The sequence below is a fragment of the Hypomesus nipponensis genome, chromosome 13, assembly GCF_054491055.1.
Source record: "Hypomesus nipponensis isolate SF chromosome 13, ASM5449105v1, whole genome shotgun sequence".
NCBI classification, from domain to species: domain Eukaryota; kingdom Metazoa; phylum Chordata; class Actinopteri; order Osmeriformes; family Osmeridae; genus Hypomesus; species Hypomesus nipponensis.
Genome location: NC_140373.1, coordinates 12,022,083 through 12,038,154, shown reverse-complemented (window position 1 = coordinate 12,038,154; position 16,072 = coordinate 12,022,083). Strand labels below are relative to the sequence as shown.

The 16,072-nt window shown below is 49.2% G+C and overlaps 1 protein-coding gene across 1 annotated transcript in view; it reads right to left on the bottom strand.

The window, feature by feature from the left end:
- Positions 1–15,410: 15,410 nt before the first annotated feature.
- The window catches only part of ca10a (carbonic anhydrase 10 (inactive)a), a 109,680-nt gene continuing 109,018 nt past the window's right edge, over positions 15,411–16,072 (bottom strand). Inside the window, exon 9 of the mRNA XM_084670594.1 lies at positions 15,411–15,433. Coding sequence (XP_084526720.1) covers positions 15,411–15,433 — 23 coding nt within the window. The remainder of the gene's footprint in view (positions 15,434–16,072) is intronic.

Here is a 16,072-nt window from a genome sequence, read left to right as displayed (position 1 = left end):
GCACAACTGATGGAGTTCTCTAACGTCCTGACGCTGCCAGCTCCACCACACTCATCTGGAAACCTGGCACCATGCTGGAAAACACAAACAGAACCACCAACATCTAAACCAAGGCTGACCAACCCTGCTCCTGGAGATCTACCCTCCTGGAGGTATATACTCCAACCCTGGTCCTGGAGATCTACCCTCCTGGAGGTTTATACTCCAACCCTGGTCCTGGAGATCTACCCTCCTGGAGGTTTATACTCCAACCCTGGTCCTGGAGATCTACCCTCCTGGAGGTTTATACTCCAACCCTGGTCCTGGAAATCTACTTTCCTGGAGGTTTACACTAGGGTTGGAGGGTCAACCTGATCTAAACCAACTCTGGAGGCCAAACACAAAGCTCAGACAGTCTGTGGAGGCCTTAGGAGTATTTTCTCTTGTGGAGGAGATAGTGTGGAGATGTTCCTGGTTGATACACAAAAAAAAAGGTTTATTCCTTTTCTTACACTTGTAACAACACTGTGGTTATGTTGATCTTCAAACTGAATACATCCCACAACCACTTTGTTTGTGTTTTAGTAGAGTTGAGTTGTGGTGGTCTGTTGCCTTTTTGAAGTCTTTCAACAAACCAGAACTCACCACATGAAACGTTTTTATGAGATATTCCACAGAGGAGGCTAGCAGGATGGAAACTGAGTGTATTGCCCCTTGAAGGAAGCGTTTTTTTGGATTTGGAGATGCCATTCCAAACCCAATCAGACACGTCACATGTCTGTGGGTCTTTGGGAGATCAATTTCCCAGATGATTGGCTACTGGCTGTCATGGTGATGGTGTGATGTTAGGAGAAGGGAGGGAGTGTTTTGGAGCAGGGGGGCAGGGCGGGGTGGCGGGGGGGGGGGGGGTGTGTTTGTGGAGCAGGCCTCAGAGAACCCTGTGTTGATGAAATATTTCAGGCTTCGCTGGACGGATCTCTCAGGGAGTCTACAAAGAAGTGTTTGTTTGCCTGTGTGCGTGTGTTTCTCTTTGTGTGTGTGTGTGTGTCATTTTCCTGCAGGTGGATTTAACAACCAAGCACTGCGCACAAATGCGCACACACACACACACACAGACACACACACACACAGACACACACCCTCCTGTCAGAGTCATTGTGATTTTAGACCTGTCCACTCCGAACACACTAATCCTGCTAATGTATTTGTCCTGAGGCGATGCCTGCACAGAGAGAGCTCTGAACACCAATAAATTATCATCGCTCAGATCACCGCCGCAGCCCAGACGGGAAATCTTTCACTTACATTGACTTTCAGCCGGGGCGGGGGCCTCAAAGCCTCGGCGCTCTGAAGGCAGAGTGGAGGCCTCTGCCTCCAGAAAGCCTGGCCGACTGAGACCACATGAATCATCAAAGTCGGCAAAGGCCCATGTCATCCGAGAGCTGGCCTTTCTGGAGAAATATCCTCCAAGAGGAGGAGGGCTCAGCGGGGCGCGGGGCCATGCGTCAAAACAAACAAACCGCCCAAACAAACCCGCAAACGCCCTCTCACTCGATACCTCATCGACTGCCCTTTTTCTGCTCATCGATCGCTGGTCCAGGGTGGAGTGGAGGTCCGGCCGCGATTTTTGTGACGTCGTCAAATGGCGTACGAGGTTCGGAGAGGGTGTCCCTAGACCGGCGCTCTCTGTAAAGGTTACGACAGCAGGCGCCGCTGCTGGGCGCTATTGTGTCATGGGAACACAAAACGCTTTTAACATTTCCCTCCCCCAACCCTGGGAGTTACGGAGAAAGGAAATTAGAGAAAGACAAATAGTCATGCCCTCCCTCCCTCCCCCCCACCTCCTCCTCCCCCCACCCTCCTCCTCTGTAGACCTTCCTGTTTCTACACATAAATATTTGTGAGATAGATGAGAAGGCCAGCCAGCCCATTATGATATTTGCCACCCACGTTCCCAGTCCCAGCTCTCTGCTCTGAATAGCAGGCTTTGTTAGCTGCCTCGCAGCAGAGCTGTGCTTCTGGCCGGCTACGCAGAGGTGTAGAAGCTCGGTAACATGTCATGGTGACATTAAAGTTCTCTCTCTCCCTCCGCTCCTGCTGTTGGGGAGAGGGAAGTACTTGGTAATCTTCCTAATCCTTCAGGACTTGGTCAACAGTACGCCCACTAGTAGTAGTGGACTACTATTTTTTGTTATGACTCTACTTCATGCAAGACTATTTCATGCTTGACTACGCTACGCTACGTGACTACGCTACGTTCTAGACCTCACGACGTCCTACTTCGTACTGGAGGGATGGAAGGATAGGAAAATGGTGGAATGGAGGAGTGGAGTGATGGAGGGGTGGAGGGATGGGGGGATGGAGGGAAGGGAGGATGGAGGGATGGGGGGATGAAGACCGACCCTGGAGGCCTCAGCATCGTTCACATATCCCGACCTTGTCTGCTTCCAAACAGGATCAGTTTGGTGTTCTGCTGACGAGGCCAGAGATGCTCTGTGACCCCCCCTGCCCCCGCCCCCCCCCCACCTCCCTCTCCCCAGCAGATACGCCTCATAAACTCAATTTACCACATCACCGTGTCAATACTGCCAGAGTCATGTGAATTATAAATCAAAAGCATGAAAATACATTCAAAAATGTATTTATGCAAACACACACACACCAAACCACCCGCCCACACACTCACACACACACACCAGCTCACACACACCAACTCACACACAAATGCAGTCAGCTTTGTGGTAGATGAAAGGGGCAGAAAAGGACACAGGGCCAATCGGAAGTCTCTCTTCTCCCCTTCATGTGATTGGAGAGCTGGGCTAAGTGGAGCCCAAATCAGGACTCAGCTGCAGGCTGCTATGGGAACTGTTTATTATGGGCCCTGCCTCATTTGATGACCTCAGGCTGAGGTCATACTGAAGAGCTATCGGCATGTCTGGGTGCATTTGTTGAAGTGCAGTGGGCTTCCCTGAAGCTCCCTGAGAAGGAGTTAGGAGGAGAGAGTCTGGCTGTGTTCAGCATGGGCTGTGTGTCTAACACACATCTCTCTGGTTCAAAGACCACGCCAACCGCTGAATACATTAAGTGGTTTAACTTGAAGGGACAACACTGACTGAAGGAGTATTTAACGTATGCGCAAAAAAAAAGTATTTAATTTAACGCGCAAATGAACAAACAAATGAAAAAATGGGAAATACTTCCTCAGTAGACTGTATGTATTAACAAACACTGTGTGACAGTGTGACATTTGCAAACACGATGAGTCCAGCACATGCTTAACGGCGCCGTCCTCCGTGGGTAAACAGAATCCCCCTCAGGGGCGCTGAAGCGGGCGAACGGCTCACCTGTAAACTGTAAAATCAATTACCTGGGGCGCGGAGATAACAGCTAGCAGCGTCATGCTGCCCGGCCGTTATCAGCAAACCGCCTCGCAATCACATGCCGGCGTCCGGGTGTGAAACCCATCCCCCGGGGGTGGGGGTGGGGGGGTCTGTGTTGTGATGACCACGGGACGCAACGGCTGAGCATTTGGTAACCTTGAGTTGGAGACGGGACGGGACGGGGGGGGTTACAGCACAGGACAGGAGATGCACGCACACACATGAGCACACACACTCTCTCTCTCTCTCTCTCTCTCTCTCTCTCTCTCTCTCTCACACACACACACACACACACACAGCTTCCACAAGTGCTGTAAACAAACAGGAGATAGGGCACAGGGGAAGCTCTGCTCGGAGGACAGAGTGGAGATGTTCTGGTCTGCTGACTGTCACCTTGAAGGACCCTTGATTCTGCCGGTCAGGATAGAGGAGGGGAGGAGGGAGGTTGAGGGGAGGAAGGGAAAGGGAGGGTGGACGAGGGGTGTGAGGGATGACTTTGATAAGGTGTTACTTTTGTATTGTGTCCTTGTGTTCTTCACATCCCGGGTTTGAATCCAACTCATCCCTAGGACGTTTACCCCCAAGAGGCTGCTGTATCACTCTGTGTGTGCACAGGGAGTCACAGGCTGCTGTATCACTCTGTGTGTGCACAGGGAGTCACAGGCTGCTGTATCACTCTGTGTGCACAAGGAGTCACAGGCTGCTGTATCACTCTGTCTGCACAGGGAGTCACAGGCTGCTGTATCACTGTGTGCACAGGGAGTCACAGGCTGCTGTATCACTCTGTATGCACAGGGAGTCACAGGCTGCTGTATCACTCTGTGTGCACAGGGAGTCACAGGCTGCTGTATCACTGTGTGCACAGGGAGTCACAGGCTGCTGTATCACTGTGTGCACAGGGAGTCACAGGCTGCTGTATCACTGTGTGCACAGGGAGTCACAGGCTGCTGTATCACTCTGTGTGTGCACAGGGAGTCACAGGCTGCTGTATCACTCTGTGTGTGCACAGGGAGTCACAGGCTGCTGTATCACTCTGTGTGCACAGGGAGTCACAGGCTACTGTATCACTGTGTGTGCACAGGGAGTCACAGGCTGCTGATTCTCTGCACGGTTTCTACGTCACTTTGAATGTAACAGAGAAGAGAGACTGGGACTTGTCGGAAAAATTTAGAATGTAACATGTTATATGGAAAAATACTGGTGCTTAGCATTCCTTGTCAGTAGAGAGCCCTCTCCCCATATGACCTATAGATGACACTAGGCTGACATAAACAAACTGGCCTAGGCATACTGGAGGTGCAATAAATGTGTTAATCTTATCTGTATTGAGTGAATCATGTGGTCAAGCCTCGGGTCGGCGAACTTTGTAAGTTTCCACGTGCACGCACACTCTGTCTCTGGGATCGACAGCTGATATTCAGGGGAGGGGACTTCTCAATAAATGGTCTTACATGACAACTTGTGAACCAGAAAAACGTTGTATTGCGGTCAGATTTTCGTACCATCGTACTTTCTTTGAATCCAACGACTCTGAGCATTACTTGATAAAGAAATTATCTTAACAGGACTCTAGAACCTTCTTTTGCTTCCTGTCTTCGTCCCTCTCTGCAGAAAGAAACACGAGGAAGCCTCTCTCTCTCTCTCTCTCTCTCTCTCTCTCCAATCTTACATATTTCATTTATTTATTTTGGTTGTTTGGTCTCTCTATCTATCTCTCTCTGTCATTCTTGGTCCTACACTTCAATGCCCCACACAGAAACACAGGCACACACATGCACACCCCCCACACACACACGCACGTACAGACACACACACACACACCCACACACACACCTGAATATAACCTCTCTCTCTTTCTGAATAGCTTGAATAATTCCTTTTGTGCAACATAAAGCACTCCTCCTTCAAAAAGGTTAAATAAAATAAAGATCTCTGTGGAATAGGTTCCCCTGGGCTCCCCAACACTCAATAAAAGCAGAGATCTGAAGTGGTCTCTTCTGCCCTCAGGCCTGCATCTGAACGGCCTGGACAGTGATCTCAAGGTCACAATGGAAAAGAAGCACATCTACTCTCCTCTCTACTCTACACTACTCTCCCGGTACCAGCAGACAGGGATGTGATACCAGCAGACAGGGATGTGATACCAGCAGACAGGGATGTGATACCAGCAGACAGGGATGTGATACCAGCAGACAGGGATGTGATACCAGCAGACAGGGATGTGATACCAGCAGACAGGGCTGGGGTACCAGCAGACAGAGATGTGATACCAGCAGACAGGGATGTGATACCAGCAGACAGGGCTAGGGTACCAGCAGACAGGGCTGTGATACCAGCAGACAGGGATGTGATACCAGCAGACAGGGATGTGATACCAGCAGACAGGGCTGGGGTACCAGCAGACAGGGATGTGATACCAGCAGACAGGGATGTGATACCAGCAGACAGGGCTGTGATACCAGCAGACAGGGATGTGATACCAGCAGACAGGGCTGGGGTACCGGAGGTGAGAGAGCAGCAGATACGTCCACGTCGAAAGAAATAGAGAAAATTAAATACGTCCGAAAAGAAAGTCATGAATAAAACAGGAGCGGTGGCCAGCGTGGAATCCTCCATTATTAAACGTTGCTCTATCAAGGCGCATCACTGCTCAGAGCACAAGACTGACCGTGCGTGTGTTTTGTGTGTGTTCGCGCTTTTGTTTGTGTGTGAGCGTGTGTGAGTGTGCATGCGTGTGTGCGTAGATGAATGTGTGCGTGTGCAAACAGCACGTTAAGCAGTGAGGTTGGCAAGGTGACACCATGGTCTGTGTTCATCACTGGAACGACACGCCGGCGCGTCTTTGCTCCCGTGCATACGCGTGTGTGTAGACGCACCGTGCGTGTGTGTAGACGCACCGTGTGCGTGTAGACGCGCACGTGTGTGTGTAGACGCGCACGCGCGTAGATCTACTGTTTGGGGGCTGGAACACATGCACGCTCCCATCCCCTCAGGAGGATTCGAAATCCCTGCATGTTGGTGACAACGTTGCATGGCTATCCAGCGAGATGGGGCCATGAGACGTATTTGATGTTGTGATTAAGACTGTCACAGGTGGGTGTCCTGGGCTGTGCTCAGATTAGCTTTGAGGATGTGTCACGTAATGTGCCTTTATGGAACCCAATGTAGCCACAGGCTAGCTTTTAATTGGCTCTCCCAAGACACGCAAACAGCACTCTGCATATGCAGCCTCCAACAACAAAGATAAGGGAAGGAGAGAGGGAGGAGGGGGAATAAAGGGGAAGTGTGGAAAAAAGAGAGTGAGGGGTGGGTTTTTTTTTTTGGGGGGGGGGGAGAAAGACAAAGACTATGTAAGAGAAACACCTGATTGTTAAGAGTAACATGATGTTCTTGATACTTTTGATAAGCATGAGTAGACTTAAGACTTGTTCTCTTTTGCACTATCTATTTTGCTCTCTCTCTCTCTCTCTCCCCCATCCCTCTCTTCCTCACTCTCCCTCTCACTCTCTCCCACCCTCTCCTTCTTTCTCTCTTTCAAGAGGATGAGGACGAGATGGAGGATGATACAATACCTCATACACTACTACACTACCTAGTACACTACAATAGTGCACATAGTGTGAATCATGAGGCCAGAGTATCTCGCCTCTCTCCTCCCCTCTCATCTGGCCTCCCCTCTCATCTGGCTTCCCCTCTCATCTGGCCCCTCCCCTCTCATCTGGCCCCTCCCCTCTCATCTGGCCCCTACCCTCTCATCTGGCCCCTCCCCTCTCATCTGGCCCCTCCCCTCTCATCTGGCCCCTCCCCTCTCATCTGGCCCCTCCCCTCTCATCTGGCCTCCCCTCTCATCTGGCTTCCCCTCTCATCTGGCCCCTCCCCTCTCATCTGGCCCCTCCCCTCTCATCTGGCCCCTACCCTCTCATCTGGCTTCCCCTCTCATCTGGCCCCTCCCCTCTCATCTGGCCCCTCCCCTCTCATCCGGCCCCTACCCTCTCATCTGGCTTCCCCTCTCACCTGGCCCCTCCACTCTTACCTGGCCCCTCCCCTCTCATCTGGCCCCTCCCTTCCTCGTCTCCTAATAGGTCCTTCATTCATCCCCAGGCTGTAATAGACATGTCTGTACGTTGTTCAGTCAAGCAGATAATGATGCTGGCCTACCCTCACATTCCTCTCCCTCCCTCCCTCTCTCCCTCCCTCTCTCTCTATTTATCAATTTTTCTCTCGCTCTTTAATCCTTCCCTCCATCCATATCCCCATCTATCTCATCCCCCTATCTCTCTGTCTATTTATCATCTCTCTCTCTCTCTCTCTCTCTCTCTCTCTCTCTCTCCCTCTCTCTATCCACATCATCACACTCTCTAACTCTTTTCTTCTCTATTCCCCATCCATCTATCCCTCTCCTCTCAGTTCATCTCCATGATTGACTAGGTCCCGTCTCCAGGGCAGTCTCAGTGAGACAGAGACAGAGTGGACCTCCCGTGGTGCAGCCTGCAGGAAACACACACGTTTACATTTACTCATCCTGTTGGTGGGAGACAACATCCTGGAAGACATCATCCAGGAAGACATCGTCCAGGAAGACATCATCCTGGAAGACATCGTCCAGGAAGACATCGTCCAAGAAGACATCATCCAGGAAGACATCGTCCAAGAAGACATCATCCAGGAAGACATCATCCAGGAAGACATCGTCCAAGAAGACATCATCCAGGAAGACATCATCCAGGGAGATATCATCCAGGAACACTGGATGTCAATCAGATGGAGGAACCTCCTCTTTCTCCTCTGGAGGAGACGATGTATTGTACATGGAAAAAAACAAGCCTATTGATTTCTGAGTTTGTGCAACAGTGTTCCAGAGTGTGAGGCAGTGTGGTTTGAGAAGATGTTTCTGCAGAAACAGAGGTCCCCTGTGGTCTTCCCTTCTGCCTCCTGCCTTCAAACACACAGGAGCTCAAAGACCCACACACCCATCAACTCACAAGTGAGGGGGATGAGGGGGGTGAGGTGGTGAGGGGGGTGAGGGGGTGTGACGGGGTGAGTGGGGGTGAGGTGGTGAGGTGGTGAGGGGGGTGAGAGGGTGAGGGGGGATGAGGGGGATGAGGGGGGTGAGGGGGGGGAGGGAGGTGAGGCTGTGAGGGGGATGAGAGGGTGAGGAGGGTGAGGGAGGTGAGGGGGTGTGAGGGGGGTGAGTATGCCTTGTTTGAACACCCCCACCACCAAACCGACTGCCCTTTCAAAAACAAAACTCGCACCATAACCCCCCTGTCCCTCAACACTCCCCCTCAACGCACCCCCTGACTGTCCTTTGTGAGGTTCTCCTGCTCAGGAAGAGACAGACGCAGGGTAATTGACACTTAGAGTACAAGCACTTCTTTGATCGCGCTAATTATTCTCTCTCAGGGTCCTCCAGGGAGCTCTCACAACAACAACAGTCTTTTTGTCTTCAGCATGCAGCTCCTGTTGTTCCGTACTGTCTTTACCTCAGGTGCACTCACTAGCAAACATGCACACTCCCTGGCAACCAGGTACACGGTTGTTGGTTGCTGGGGAATGTACCTGGTTACCAGGGAATGTACAAGTTCAAGGAGTTCACGGAGTTCAAGTCTTTTATTTGTCAGGTACACAGAACAACACAAGGTCAGACTGGGCACTGAAATTCTTGAGACAAGACAACGCAAGCACCTGGCATAACATAACATATAAGTACACAGAACATAATTTACATCTATGCTGAGCTTAAATAAGTGAAACTTCCTAAATATAGCAATAAATATTTGACTATACTAACCCTAATACTAAAACGTCCTAAATTACAGATAACAAAAAATAATACACTATACTAACCCTAAATGCACATAAAACCTATTTCAACCCTATGACCTATGCTAACTGAATGTACCTGGTTGCCAGGGCGTGTACTTGGTTGCCAGGAAGTGTACCTGGGGTGAAGAAAGGGGTGGAGAGGGGGAGGCAGGAGAGAAAGGGGGAGAGAATGGGATGAAAGATGGAGGAAGAAGAGGGAGGGAGAGAAGGGGATGGAGGAGAAGAGGACGAAGACAGAATCCCCCCTCCTCTGTCAGAGGAGTGGATGAGGATCAGAACATCTGGCTCATCCCGCAGCTCTTTAATATTCTCAGGAACTCTCCGGAATCCGCCGTAAAACACGGCATGAATAATTGATGTGGCGTGAAGCCACGGAGCTCCTTTCCTGTCGTTAATTAGAGTTAAGAAAAGAAGAATGAGGAAAAAAAGGAGAGGTAAAGACAGAAAACAGAAAAGAATGATTGTGCCGCGAGGTGGGAGGAAAGTGCTGACCTGTTCTAAACACCTGCCATCCTCCAGGACCACAGCAAGTCAGTCCCACTTCCCCCTCTGTCAGAGAAGGAGGTCATCTGTGTGTGCGTGGAGGCCAGGGGTCAGGGGTCAGGGGTGTCTCTGGGTGGAGGACAGGGGTGTATTTCCCGAGGTGTATTTCAAGATTTCTGTGATTTTTACTGGGCAGCGCTTAAGATATCAACCTCATTTTGACATGTTAAAAAGTATATACCTACCAAAGAAATATACCTAGGTGTTGCATGTTTTACAGTAACTGGAATTGTGACTCGTCAGAATTAAATTGTAAATATCTGAAACTGGAATTATAACCATTCATAATTCAGTAGCAGATTTCCGCAATTCAAATTCACATTGCTGATTTCTGCAAAGTTAATTGTCAATATCTGTAATGAGAAACCCCATACACAGAAATGGCAAAAAGTCGTTTGAATCTTACTACTCACTAGTCAAAACACAAAAATGAAATCTGGAATTAAAACTTTTACTAGACAAGATGACGTTGCAGATATCAGTACTAAATATCCAACTAATAAATGTTAAAACGGCTTGTCAAAGAGAGACAACGAGGGAAGGGGGAGGAGAGAGAGAGAGGAAGAGAGCGTGGTGGTGAGAGAGAGAGAGAGAGAAAGAGGAAGAAAGCATGGTAGTGAGAGAGAGAGAGAGAGAGAGAGAGAGAGAGAGAGAGAGAGAGAGAGAGAGAGAGAGAGAGAGGAAGAGAGCATGGTAGTGAGAGAGAGAGAGAGAGAGAGAGAGAGAGAGAGAGAGAGAGAGGAAAAGAGCATGGTAGTGAGAGAGAGAGAGAGAGAGAGAGAGAGAGAGAGAGAGAGAGAGAGAGAGAGAGAGAGAGAGAGAGAGAGAGAGAGAGGAAGAGAGCATGGTAGTGAGAGAGAGAGAGAGAGAGAGTGCCAGTTGCTGTAACACGGTCTGTAGCCGCACATCCTTTATGCGGCGGCAGCTCATCTCATCCCCTCATTGTCCTTTTACAACATGAGCATCGTCAAGCCTTCCTGATGTCTTTAAAAACCTGCACATACTCTGTCACCTGGCTGTATAGCACTCACAGTGTCCGTGTGTGGGGCTGTGTGTGTGTGTTTGTGCAGGGCTGTGTGTGCTTTTCTGTATGTGTGTGTGTGTGTATGTGCGTGTGAGAGAGCGGCTCTGGTGTGTACGTATGTGTGTATGTGTACAGGCGTCTGTAATATGTGCATGTGCAATAGTGTATTGTGGAGTTGTTATGGAGCAGTGTGCAGTGACACAGGGGCATGTCTGTGTGTGTCTGTGTGTGTATGTGTCTGTGTATTTGTGTGTGTGCAGTGACACAGGGGTATGTCTGTATGTCTGTGTGTGTGTCTGTGTATGTGTGTGCGTGCAGTGACACAGGGGCATGTCTGTATGTCTGTGTGTGTGTGTGTGTGTGTGTGCAGTGACACAGGGGTATGTCTGTATGTCTGTGTGTGTGTGTGTGTGCAGTGACACAGGGGTATGTCTGTATGTCTGTGTGTGTGTGTGTGTTTATGTGTGTGTGTGCAGTGACACAGGGGTAGCTCAATAAACCATTAGATGTGTTTGACCTGCTCTATTTACAGTTAACTGGTGTCACAATGAACCATAAACACCGAGCAGCAATGGAGGGGGAGAGAGAGGCCGGGAGAGAGGAAGGGACAGAGAGAGACAGAGAGGGGAAAGAGAGAGAGAGACAGAGAGGGGAAAGAGAGAGAGTGAGGGGAGAGAGGAAGGGACAGAGAGAGACAGAGAGGGGAAAGAGAGAGAGAGACAGAGAGGGGAAAGAGAGAGAGAGACAGAGAGGGGAAAGAGAGAGAGTGAGGGGAGAGAATAGAGAGAGATGGCGGAGGGAGACAGGGAGAAACAGAGGGGGGAGAGAGAGGGAAGAAAAGAGAGAGAGACAGAGAAACACAGGGGAAGAGGTTCCCATAGAAGGGGTCTTCGACATCAAAGAGCAGTGTTAAATGTTTGCACAGATCAAGTGACCTTTGGGACCTCTCCTCTACATGTCCTGCTGTTTCATCCTGTGACCTCTCAGTTTGTACGGTGCAGGCTGTGTATGTATCAATGAGGGAGATTACAGCCGTGTGGATGAGGATGAGACTGTAGCAGTGTGTATGAGGATGAGATTGTAGGAGTCTGGATGAGATTATAGCAGTGTGGATGAGGATGAGATTGTAGGAGTCTGGATGAGATTATAGCAGTGTGGATAAGGATGAGATTGTAGGAGTCTGGATGAGATTATAGCAGTGTGGATAAGGATGAGATTGTAGGAGTCTGGATGAGATTATAGCAGTGTGGATAAGGATGAGATTGTAGGAATGTGGATGACATTGTAGCAGTGTGGATAAGGGTGAGATTATAGCAGTGTGGATGAGGATGAGATTGTAGCAGTGTGGATGAGGATGAGATTATAGCAGTGTAGATGAAGATGAGAACATAGCAGTGTAGATGAAGAGGAGATCATAGCAGTGTGGATGAAGATGAGATCATAGCTGTGTGGATGAGGATGAGATCGGAATCACTGCCACCCTGTCACTGGCTAACATGTATTTAACAAATATTCATACAATCTATGAATATATGAACATGAATATGAATAAGTCTCTTCCAGCAGAGTCCACATAGGCAGCTGGTCCTGGCAGAGTGGTGGGAGGGGGGTGCTGGACAGGGACAGCTGATGAGATCACTCCTCTTCACTCGTGCTTGTGCGTCGTCTACAATCTATTCCTGGTTTCACAGGGTTTCACAGCATGAATCTAAAACTAAGCTCTATCTGGGTTGTGGTGTAACGTTCTTCAGGGCGTGGGCGCTGCAGTCGACACACAGTGACGAGACTTTACACAGTGATTGTGACTGTTCTCATGCTTCATTCGATGTGTTCCATTTTGCGCAGTCTTGGATGATGAACGAAAATACGATCACACAAAGCCTCATGTTTCTCACTGTGTATGTCTGCTTCAGAGAGAAGGAGAGAGGTGAAGAGAGGGGAAGAGAGGAGAGAGAGGGAAAGGAGAGAAGATACGAGTGTACAGGACTAGGCCCTCCACACCCCGAACCCTCTCCTCACCTCCACACCCTGAACACTCTCCTCACCTCCACACCCTGAACCCTCTTCAGCTTTTCACTTCCAAGCTGTTTCCCTCCTCCTCCTCCTCCTCCTCCTCCTCCAGCTCCCTCTTCCCATGCATCAGGCAGGTGCTGAGTGAACGCCCTGTTCTGAGATATATCGGCCCGGCACCGGGGCGAGGCTGAAACGGATTATTTGTCTGGAGTGAAACATTGAGCGTATTTATTATCTCTCCTCCAGCCCTGGCGCCTTCCTGCTGTTCCGACGTCAGGTAGAATAATGGCTGCCATAACCTTGGGCGCTTGCGCTGAGAACGCGCTCTCTCCCTCGCCTGTTCCTTGCCCTCCCTCTCTTGTTACTCTCTCCCCTGCCTTTCTCCCTGCGTTTCACTGACTCGCTCTCCCTCCCTCGATCCTCACGTCGCTATCTTTTCAATACAGATCAGCAAAATGGCGGAGATAACACAAACACGCACCTGAGGGCAGTATTTCTGTGCTCTAACAGGATGCGTCCTAAATAGATCTGGAGATAATTAGAGGAGGGGAAGAGGAAAAGAGAGAGAAGAGGGGGGGGAGGAGGGGAGAGGCGGGGAGAGAGGAGAGGAGGGGAACGGACAGAGAGGAAAAAAGAGAGGAGAGGGGGGGGGGGGAGGAGAGAGGAGAAGAGGGGAGATGATTAAAGAGGAGAGCTGCACCCAACATGTCTCTCTGTGTGTCTGCATGTAGGTGTGCGTTGTGTGTGTGTGTGTTATCGAAGTGGGTGTGTGTTGTTTGTGCTGTATTGTGTAAGCATTTTCATTGTGTGTGGGTGTGTGAGAGTTGATCGTGTGTATATGTTTTGTGTGAGTAAATGTGTGTGCCTGTATGTGTGTTGTGCGTCTGGCTTACATCTCTAAACCTGTGTCTTCATCGACACTGACTGACTGACTGACTGACTCCCAACAGTGTCAGATTAGAAGCATACTCCCCTCGATTCCTCCCTCTGCTCTCCCCCTCTCCTTCCTCTCTTCCCCTGGTCTCCTAGCCTCCTTCCCCTCCCCACAAGTGAACATACTGGTGTTAGCCTAGCACGGCATATCATATGTGAATGTACTGGTGTTAGAAAAGCACAGCATAGCATAGCATAGCCTACTCTGAGAATGTGTGTTGGTGTTACCACTCCCTGCACGTTTGTGTGCATGTTTGTGTGCACGTTTGTGCGCGATCAAGAACAATGTTTCTTCTTACTTCTAAAACTACACACAGTCCTTATCCTCGCATAGCTCAGCATGGGACCGCTCTGCAAGCAACAAACACCTCTGTTTCCAATCACTCGAAAGGCCTTTCTTCACAGTCCACGTTCCAGCTATGACATGGAGGATTGATAGACACAAGATCCACATTCCTCATCAACTTTCATCATGTGAAGAGAAAAAGAGAGATCTCTGGTTGTGATGTGCAAGACCCAACCCTATAGTCAGAATGCCTTTAAAGGTTGAATATTGACATATTAATACATTTAATATGGTACAAAACAGGTTTACAATACAGATAAAGTGTAGAGCGAAGCATTTTCCAAAGTGAACTTTCCAGACACATTTATTGGGCTGATAACATTACTCAAACACAGTGTATGACCATTTGTAAACAATAAAACAGGAAACGAGGCGTCTGCTTAGAAGAGGCCCAAGCGGAAAATACTCAACTTTAATCATCGTTAGTTTTTTTGGCGTTTTTTTTTGTTTGTTCGTTAAATCTTCTTGATATATCTTTTTAGTCAGTTTATTCATATTTTTATCTTTACATACGTCTCTTACTTTCAGCAGTACTGATAATCGTAATATTTACAAACTAAGCCAAGACACACTGGTATGCTCCTGGAGAAACTGTGGTCTCCTCCTCATCCCTTTCCTCATCCTCCTCTCCCTCTCCCTTCTCCTCATATCCTCCTCCTCTCCTCCCTTCTTTCCTCCCCCTCCTCCTCTCCTCCATCCTCCTCCTCCTCTTGACTTCCCTTCTCTCCTTTCCCCAGTTTTTTTTTTGTGTGGCATCGATTACAGTTTCCAAGTGCGAAAAGGAGAGGCGCTTCTCTTTGATGCTGTTGGCATGCCTTGGTGGTGACAGATATGACATTTCTGGACAGGAACGGACCTTGTAATGACATTGCACGCCCACTGGGGGCAGCGTCCAAGACTTTAGGATCCAATGACAAGAAAAGCTCTTTATTTACAAAGGCTAAAAAGTCCTGTATAGTCTCTTGGGTGAGGAGGCTAGGAAATAAATTCATTTTTGTATGAGTTTTTCAACATTGTTTTTCTCCCAAAAAAGGCCGGTATCAAAACGCTGTGTATAGATATTTATAGTCGTACTGGATTAGTAAGTGTGAGTTGGCTTCAGGTGCTTCTCAATGTATGAAAGAAGGTTCTGGTTGAGGACGAGCCACAGTCTTCACTTTGATTATGTTCAGTTTGTCTTTATACAATGGACTAATCTTAGATGAGATTCCGCCTTCATCGTCTGCTCCAGTTGTTGTCCAGTCTCTCTCTCTCTCTCACTCTCTCTCTCTCTCTCTCTCTCTCTCTCTCTCTCTCTCCCTCTCTCTCTCCTCCCCCATCCCTCGCCCCGTCCTCCACCCTCGTTCCCGCGCTCGTCCAGGGGAGGTCATTTCAGCAGCCACTCGTTCACTGGAGGAGGAGAAGAGAAGGAGAGGAGCGGAGGAGAGGGGGAGAGGAGGACAGAGGAGAGGAGGAGGACAGGAGGGGAGGAGAGGAGAAGAGAAGGAGAGAAGAGGAGTGAGAACACATCGCCGTCGCTCTCATACAGACAGATGAGCTGACCAACCCTACCCAGCATGCACGGCCTTCGGTGTCAGACTACAGCAGGCTGACCCCATAACAGCTCCAGAAGCAGCGTAAAGGTGGCGCTGGAAGTAGATGCAGTTTACACATATATACACTATGTTGTGTATGTGTTTTGTCCATGTCTATGTATGTATAAATAGATTTATAAACATCTGTGTTGTGTTCATTTCGAAGCCTATGTATTGTCTGGATTTCACTGTATAGATCTGTCTGTTTGTCAATCTGCATGTAGCCATCTACAGATACTGCCACACAATAATTCCATGCGTGGGAGTCATCTTAAACATCAGATATCAGACAAACATTCTAGGTTAGTATTCCTGGCAGAGCACACACACACAGCATAACCCAGCGCACACGGGCATTTTTATTAGTACAAATATTAGTGATATTTACAAAACATGAATATCCTCCCACGTCTGTGTTGCTAACTACGGCAGAGTCTGGCTGCTCTCGTGCGCC